Source organism: Trachurus trachurus, assembly GCF_905171665.1.
Source record: "Trachurus trachurus genome assembly, chromosome: 14".
In the NCBI taxonomy this organism is placed as follows: Eukaryota; Metazoa; Chordata; class Actinopteri; order Carangiformes; family Carangidae; genus Trachurus; species Trachurus trachurus.
In genome coordinates, this window is record NC_139903.1 from 16332641 (window position 1) to 16342161 (window position 9521).

At 41.6% G+C, this 9521-nt stretch overlaps 1 protein-coding gene across 1 annotated transcript; it reads right to left on the reverse strand.

The window, feature by feature from the left end:
• Nucleotides 1–351: 351 nt before the first annotated feature.
• On the reverse strand, nucleotides 352–9488 carry layna (layilin a). The gene is made up of 8 exons (XM_083986740.1): nucleotides 5335–9488; nucleotides 5187–5207; nucleotides 4753–5050; nucleotides 3686–3843; nucleotides 3565–3603; nucleotides 3397–3459; nucleotides 2722–2818; nucleotides 352–1961 (listed from the first exon to the last, which is right to left on the reverse strand). Exons 1-8 carry the CDS (start codon nucleotides 5408–5410, stop codon nucleotides 1250–1252), a joined length of 1464 nt encoding a protein of 487 aa, XP_083842866.1. The 5' UTR covers nucleotides 5411–9488; the 3' UTR covers nucleotides 352–1249.
• Nucleotides 9489–9521: the final 33 nt, after the last annotated feature.

Sequence of the window (9521 nt, forward strand, 5' to 3'; positions counted from 1 at the left end):
TCAGTCACATCTGAGGGAGTTAGTTCATGTTTTCACGTGAAATGAGCACTGACTGTGCTCAGTGGGAGTCTTCACTGCCCAAGGCCAAACTTCTCCAGGTTTCCCCTGTGTGCATTTGTTTGTTTCTATAAATGAAAAATAAACGCAACATCAACTGCACAGACTGGGGCGAGAGATGGACATATCCTCCCCTCGATAATCCTCTTTCCTATTATACAAAACTTGGGCAATACTTTACCCACAATGCAACTCACTCACCTATACTTTGGTGGGGAATTTTGACATGCTCTGCTTGGAGCCTCAAGCAGAGATGAGGTGACTATACTACACAGGTTGGTAACTACACCAACTCAGACTTCGGCCACATGTACGTCCCTCTGGAGCTACACAAGGTCTGACACTGTGTCCAAAATCTGTGTAAAATCTCTCTGAATTTCTATTTAAGATCTTATCCCCAATCAATCAAGACTCTTTTAAAGTGCTGGATCATCCAACCCCCCCCAAAGAAAAAAAAAAAAACATGCCCATGGCGCTCATAGTGGTGCATTGTCTTGACATGAGGACAATTCTTGTGTTATTTGTTGTGGTTTTAAAATATTAAAATATTAAAACCACAAGGGGGGGCGAGTGGCGGAGTAGGTTGAGCAGGCGCTCCATGTCTATAGGCTACAGTCCTCAACGCAGGCGGCCCCGGTTCGAATCCCGCATCGGGTGGCCCTTTCCTGCATGTCATTCCCCCCTCTCTCTGCCTCCCCACTTCCTGTCTCTCTCAACTGCACTATCTAATGAAGGCACAAAAAAACAAAAATTAAACTTTGAGGTTTCTGTTGTCAGCCATTTTCCACGGCCAAGCTGTTCATAAAGAGGTCTGTGGATTTCCAAATGTAACATGGACATTAAAAGAAAGATATGTCGCTGTTATATGCCTAAAATCTGATTTTCAAATGCTGTAGCCTGATCTTTGTACACCATTAGTGACATTGTAAGATAACTCCAGGTGTTAAAACTTTTTTTTTTTTGTAATTTAGATGAACTTACAGTTTGATTTCAAATGATACAACAAACTAATTGTCACATGGTGAATTGTCGGCGCTCTGACAAAATATAATTTGACCTTTTCTTCACCCGATTTTCATCCTACAAAGTTTCAGAAACATACTGTAGAAACAATTACGACCACGCACATGCAGTTTTTCTGTTTTCTTTTCACGCAACAACACAACAACATCTGAGCTGTTAGAGCTGAGGATCAGTAGTTTTCTCTGCGGATCCACTCTTGTTCGTTGAAGTATCTCCTTCCACCGTCAAGGTTCAGGCCGATTCTGTAGGAATCCAGATTGGACTGGTAGGATTTCCGGTTTCCGTGGGTCCCCAGGCTGGTTTGGAAGGTGTCGTCCTTACCGTTGGTGATGTATGTCTGATAGAGGTCGGCCTTTACTGTGTGACTTCCAGGCCTCAGTTTGGGGTCATAGAGGTCACTGCCTCCTCTGATGCTGCTGTCGTAGAGTCCATGATCCCCGTACAGACTGCTGCCGTAATGCTCACTCTTCGTTGTGCGGCGACCTAGACTCCTGTCATAAAACTCCCTGTGCCCGCTGCGGCCCAGACTGCCGTCGTTCAGGTCTCGCTTTCCTGAGCGGCCCAGGCTGGTGTCATAGAAGTCGCGGGTGGCGCGGCGTCCGAGGCTGAGGTCGTTGAGCTCAAAGTTGAGGAAGCAGCTCTCGGTGCTGGCCAGCGTCACAAAGCCACTCTCTGTGTCCCGACCCCCCAGGTTGTCATAGTCCCCGGTCGGCGTGTCGGGCGAGGAGCACAAGAAGGAGGTGTTTTTGGTGTTTGGCCGAGCTGAAACCAGGTCGTCGTCCTTCTGGGAGCGGATGACATTGTAGACGTCAGCTGGAGCCGGGCTGGGGCAGAGGCCCGGCTCCGTCTGGCAAACCTCCGATTTCTGCTGTTTTCTCCGTCTGTGTCACACACACAGAAACAGAATTAAGAAAACAACTCAAACACTGACACACACAGAGTGAAAACTGGAACTGAGGAGCTGATAATACTGTTTCAGAAAACATGAATGTCTGAGTGAACGGATCTGACTGACACGTTTCTTCTTGGTGACACAAACATGTTACAGACACACAACATTGCACTGGATGATAAACTGCTGCAGTCTATCACAGTTTAAAAGACGCATCCCTGACAAATATACTATTTACTCCGGTTTATGTTCACTAAAAACCACCGTGCTCCACTGTCCTACCAAAGTTTGTTGCTTTTTAAAAAATTACATTTTGATGTGATTTTGAAAATGTTGTTTTCAGAAGGACAAATTAATACGGCGCTTCAGACTGGATGGGGAAGTCAATAAGTACTGAAAGATGTAATAAAACTTTACTTTTGGTGATTTCACAAGAGCTGACTGATTGTTAAGACTTGATTTTTATCAATAAGGGACACACTGTTATTGTTTTTGTACAGAACAAACTGGTAGCTGTAAATCAAAATGTGCTGAACTGGTTTGTTAACCATTATACAGTGAATATATTAATTAAAGTAGAACTATGGGATTAGGGGGTTAGGTCTAGGGTCAAGGGCCATGGAGCATGTACAGCGCGTTCAGTGATGATCTGAACTGAACTGTGTTGATATTTGAATTAAAGTTCAGAAATGTTCACTACATGTCATGTGTAAAATGACATTTTGAGATGTGAAGCTGAAGATACTCACCGTTTGACAAGCAGTTTGAAGCAGCAGACTCCAGTCACTGTCAGCAGCAGCAGTATCAAGGGGATGGTGGGGATTATGATGTAAACCAAATTCAGAGCTACAAGAAGGACACAGACAGAATAAATTAGTGATAGTGACCATAATACCACTGGTTTTCTCCAAGTAAAATTGTGGCCTTGCTGAAACCAATACGATACCAATACTTAGCCACAAGCTTTTTGTGTTGACAAGGGTGAACAAAACCCTGGTTATTCCAAGTTTTTGTCCACTGTGCTGCTGCAATAGCTTCATCTGTTCTACACTGTGATTAGACACTCACAGTCTCATGACATATTTCACATACAGTCAAAAAATCGCGCATGACTGTGTTTGTGCTCAGCCGTCAACGTGGAACTGTGTGTGTATGTTGCATTCAGGTGCATTTATACAGCAGCAGTTCTCAATACTGTGAACATGCCCAGTAAACAGAGAAGGACCTTTCTACCTTGATGAAAAAAACACAATGTATATTATGGACTGTAAATATCGATCTTTTGATGTGAGAACCAATCCTCAAAGAGACGGTTTTGGTACTGAATGTATCGATCCGCGCACCACTAGCAGAAATGCACTGTGTAGCTACATTGCAGAAAATGGTGACAGGTTTATCAGCACTATAGTCTTGAGTCAGTCAACCTGTATGTGTGTCATTGTTGTTGTCTCTTGGGGTCCAGGGCAGCACAGATGACGGGAGGCCATCTGTAATAAAAGACATCATGACTGTGAGATTGTCTCAATATTGATCAAATCATACCAACTGAACTGTGCACTGCTTCATTGTTTGAGCACTCGTGCACATTTTACCCGTGTGAGTGGAGTTGGGCGGCGGCGAAGGGTCCAGCTCTGAGGAGAATATGAATCACAGTCAACGATGTTTGAGTCTTTTCAACGCAAAGGAAAAGACAGAATCAGTGTAACAGTATACCTGCAGTGTATTTGCAGATGAAGTTGTTCTTGGTTTCACAGTTGTCATCGTTCCACTGAAACATGTAGAGCCCCCCGAGACCTGGAGGTGCAGATGGTTGGTGATACATCACCACACACACCTCATAGCCACACGATGGCTCATCCCAGTGCCAGTTCCTGAAGTGTGTGTTGAAGACCACACAGACAAAGCAGAAACAGAAAATCATAATATATTCCCATATATTCATAACAATAATAGTAATTTAAAAAAAAAAAAAACTAATAAAATGCAGTTAATGAATAAATAAAAATGCTGTCCAGTTCTGATTAGACAAATAGTTTCCAGAATATATCTGTAGCACTGTGTGTTGACAGTTGCTGGCGTCTGGTCAGATTTTGTATTTTATTGATGGTAAATGATTTAAAACAGACTCCAAGTGTTTCATTTAGACAACATTTTTGGATGAATTCTTGCTTCTAGACAACATCAGAGCAAATCTGACATTAATCCTGACATATATTGGACATGCCGGCCTATATTAGCTCATTGCAGAAATACCTGCATCTACGTTTTCCAACGTGTGATAAGAACCTGCAGTACTGAAATGCTAAAACATGTTAACAGTAGTTCAGACAGCTTTTATCCATGCACTTTCTGCGTTGGATTCTACTATTTGTCCTAAATTGTCTCTTTATTCATTTACTTTATTGTTTGGGGGTTTGTTTCATGCCGCTGTTTTATCAAGTTTTTGTCTTGCGGTTAGGCTACCAAATTGAAACTTTGTTGTATTTTGACAGTAAACTTCCTTATGTCAGATTTTTTAAGCACTCAAAATTAATATAGGTCTAAAAAATACAGACAACATTTCCCATCTTATTTCAAAACTGGTGTCGTGAAGAAAAATATGTTTGTAACCAGTTTTTGTGTTTCCTTTCTATTATTAGTCCATTAAGAAGTGAAAATTAACCAGCGCAGGAAGCAATTCACTTTTTTGCTCTTAAATTCTCTAAAATTAAATGTGCAAAACCGTTAATAAATATATATATATATATATAATACATATATCTTTAGCCCTTTATATCCACCTAAATGTGGACTTGCTCCCGTCCAGCCAGTAGTACTGTGAGGAGCAGTCTGAGCTGCTCTCCTCGTCTCCATGGTTACGTCGGAGACCAATCCAGAAATCTCCATCAGTCGGGCGGAGCTCTGTGATGAGCTGCTCTATGATTTTTTGCTCAGATGCCGACTCCACGCTGAGCAGCTGCCCTCCATCCCGCCTGCAGGCGAGCTCTGCCTCCACAAAGTTCAGCTTTCGCCGCAACTCGGAGAAATAGGCCAGCTTGTAACATGGCCGCCCTTTTCCTGCCTTGCACACACGCTGACCTGCACACACACACACATACACACACACACACAGGAGTTTGTGTATAATAATAATAATAATAATGATAATCTGTTGGATTTACAAGAAATAGCCTCACATAACCTGCTCCTACAGACACACAGTGGTGGCACCTACCTCTGGCTTCAAATATATCCGCTTCAAGAACCAAACATCCAGCGCAGAGGGAGTCACAAAACCAAAGACAGATCCACAAGTGAATCAAGAGTTCATATTTTTGTGCTATGTAATGTTTTTGTGTGTGTGTGTGTGTGTGCAGGTTTACCTGTGATGAGACTCGTGGCTGTGCAAGGATCAAAAAATAAAAGCAGGAGGTGACAGAAGATTGTTAGCAGATCCATTTTTTACCAGGTGCAGTCACAAATTCACCACCACCTCTTGGTCTTTTTCATGCCGCTGTCTGTTTAAACTTTACCTCAAGATTCGCAGCTGTTGTTTCTGGTGTGAGAAAATGCTCAAAAAAACAGAAAAATTGAAAAAAAAAAGGCTGAAAAACTGAGAGAAAGCTAAAAGAAGTGTTTAAGAGGCAAGTCCCCAGCTCTGAAAGAGAGAGTATGTGAGACAGAAGGAGGAGCAGGGAGAGGAGGAGAATAGGCTGTGCGTGTTTGGGAGGGGGCTGTAATCTGTTAAGAGCAGTCTTAATGATTGGGAGAAGAGGCTGCATCGATCGCAAGACATCTAATCATGCAAGTGCTTCTCATCGTAAACGCTGACAAGAGGCAGATTTCACTCCTTCCTATATTACTTAGCCTTTGGGTATTATCATTACAAAAGTGTAACATGAAAATGATCTCCTCTAACTCAATCAGGGATATTACCCAATATTTCTTGCTGTGTTTTTATCTTCCTGTGTTTCACTACAAAGCAAGACAGATTGCCAACACAGCTGATTGATGTCTACTGTTTCTTTATTATCAAAGCTATCAAATATTTGGTTTCAGGTCTTTAATGTGTCTTAGATGATATTTAAGTTCACAAATGGATATGTGCACCGATCTAAAACTTGACCAAACTGCTTCATCAGTGCTGTGTGGGTGTGGTTCGATCAGATTTGTTTGACAGAGGCCTTGCAACATAAGCAAACAATCTCTCAACTGTCATGACATCACCTTGAACCAATCAAAGGCGTGCCCAGCTCCAATTGGTGAAACGAGCAAAGACAAAAACAGATAATTCTTGGATAATTCAATCGTCAGTTGTCAGCAGATTTTTTCTTTTTGTTCAAGTTTCAACTTGCATTTTATTATTTGTTAGAGTTAGGAATGGTGTTAGCTTGATAATTTGGGAAATGCTCCTATAATATACTTGCTGTCTTTTTAAGGGCTTTAATCAGTGTTATAGTGGACGTATCAGTGAGATTTACTAGACAATGGTTCTGTTACCTTTGAATAGAGCCAGTCACTTTTCACTCCTTCTGCTAAATTAACCAGCTTCATACCAGCCCATAGGTCGTTTTGTTTGGCTGCTTATTATGACCCATAGTTACGTTTTTCTCCAGGCAGCATCTTGTGGCTGTGGTGATGATGATGAGGAGCAGAGAGAAAAGTGCGATGACGAAGTATAAAGAGCACAACAGTCGATATTTACAAGAGGTTGGAGTGGTTGTGTGGATCAACCAGATTCTTACGGAGGAATGTTACCTGAAATCATGTTTAATGAAACAAACTAACAAAAACTCTAACAATGTAGTTTTTTGTGCCTACATGTTATCAAGTCATGACCATTATTGTATGTTATATAGGTGCAGTTTTTCAGCAAACGGGCACATGGGTTGTATGAAAGAGTGAGTTAAAAAAAACTAAAAACTAAGGTTAAGGTTGGAGAACTTGTTGCATTTTTCTAATCCAGGTGGGGAAAAAAAATAATATTTTCTTTTAAGATTGGTGAATGAAAATAAACAGGAGAAAAAAAAGACTGGCCCCAGTTTGTTCTCATGTGACAAGGGAGCTCTTCTCTGCCGTCTATAATTTCATATTCAAACGTCAGGATCAGCAGAAACCACGGTTGCATGTGAGCGTGACCTGCTTTTCTGAGCACAAATGCGGGGGAAAAGTGTATGTGTGCAGATCTTAATGGTAGTAATTTCTAAAATGGCCCATAAGGTTGATTTAGGGCTTTCAGAGAGACAGATCAGCCAGAGTTTAAACAGTGGGTTGCTTCATCAGGAATATGCTGTGTGTGCTGCCGTTGAACAGGGAGTGTGTGTGTGTGGGGGGGGGGCGGAGGGAGGCCTTCATGAATATACTGTCCTCATGCATGCTGCTCTATCCACCCACTGCTAATCAGTTTAGGTGCAGCTTGATTTCAGTAAAGCCATTTCCGCTTTGTTTAAATTGAAGGTGGGGTACAAGACGTTGGTATTATCAGGTGATGTTCTAAATAATAAAAGAAAAGACAGGCATGCCACTGAGCCTTCCTGGGGGATTCAATAAGGAATGAGCCTTGTTTTAAATTTCCTCCCAGAGAGTTTCATTCAATTAAGCCTCTCCAATCTGCCCTCCTCTCACAGTCTGTCTTCTTCTGCCTCTGCCTCCCTTCTTCATCCCACTGACCTCCTCCCTCTCTCCCATTTAGTTAAGGGCCAAAAGAAACCAAATGAATGTTCCCATGGGAAGCCAGTACATCACTGACCCAACCCACACACACACACACACACACACACACACACACACACACACACACACACACACACACACACACACACACACACACACACACACACACACACACACACACACACACACACACACACACACACACACACACACACACAGTAAGAGGAACCTAACATTGATGCTGGAAATCCACCTCTGTGCTTCTGACGTTGGACATTTCACCAATATGCATTAGTAAAGAGAATTGCTGAATGTAAATTTTCACTTGAGCAAAGCCTGACAGCATAATGGTCAACAGATCATGGTTACACAATGGAATAACATGATTTGGAAGCCATAACCCGGCTTTGACCACAACAAATCATTTGTAATGCAATGGCCTTGTTTGCTTGACAGCTGTAAAAACAGGACAATGAATAACAAATTCACTTCATTTCCATCTGAAAGCCAGAAAGACACAGAAAAAAAAACTTAATTATGCACCAAAAAAAGGACTTAACTTTCCATTAAATCCAGTTTGAATGATCTGAGCTGGCACGCTGCCAGACTGAGTGTCCGCATTGCGTAGGCCTGCACAGACAGCTGGAAGTGAGCCTGAGTCAGTGACCTACGGGGGAGCTGGATGGCTCTATCAGCAGAGCTAAGCAGCCATAAAAGAGTTTTGATGAAACCTTGTAAGTGCTGTAGTAATTCTTTTAGTCATTCCTCTTTTTTGGTTGGGAAACCGCCTGAGAGAGGGAAACTGTTTAATAACCTGTGATTATGAATGCATGTGTGTCATGTAAATTATGATGGTATTTGTTCTTCAGATTATTTTCTAAATCTCCAACTGTGTTCAACTCCTGCAAAATGCTCTGCATATTTTTTTCTGTTAAATTAACAAACACTGCTTCTACATCTGCTTCCTACAGCCAGTTATTATTGTTAAAACATCATTAATATGCTTGGAGCAGCTTCAGCAGGGGTTGTGGCACTCCACTAAACTGAGGACTAACCACTCAGGTACAGTACACTACACTACACTACACTACACTACACTACAGCCCTTCTGTTTTATTATGATTTTCTCACTGACTCTTCTCCACAGTATCTTTTGTGTTAATATACTAAAAAATGTATTGCATATAGGCGATGGATAGTTATTATGCTACATCTGCAGAATTATAATCTGGTTTTCTATTGCTTTATGTCACAATACCTTTCTATAATTAATTATATAATTATAGGCTACATATATTTTATTATTCTATTCTATTTTTATTGTATTGTTACACTATATTGTATTGTACATTATTACCATACTTTACTATACAATCACCATACTATACCATATTATATTACATCATATTTTCTAAATTTATAAATTACTGTTTCCCCCGTTACAACGCCTTTACCATTACAGACAATAAGATGCGCCGTTATCAGTGTTACTTGACTCACGAAGTAGGCTACCATCAGAAAATAATACACCCATTTAACTATGCAAGTCTGGTCGCTGTTCATCGGTGTTGCTAACCCTCCGCCTGGCCACGTGCATTTGTTTACAACGAAGCCCGCGAAAAATCAGTCCAGATAGCGGTGGAGATGACGTAAATATAACCAAAAGATTTGTGTCACGGTGCCGCAGAGACGATCAAGCTGGGACGCCAGAGCGGAGGCCAGGTACTACACTGATTTTGTAAAGTTGGTTTTCAGCGGTGAGACGCCAGGTGGAAGGCAGAGCGCCTCCATTCTCACTCCTAACAAGTCACAAGTTATGTAGTTAATCACAATTACCTACTCCGGAGCTAATTAACTGAATCATTTCCACCACATAGGTCCACGCTGATCTAATATC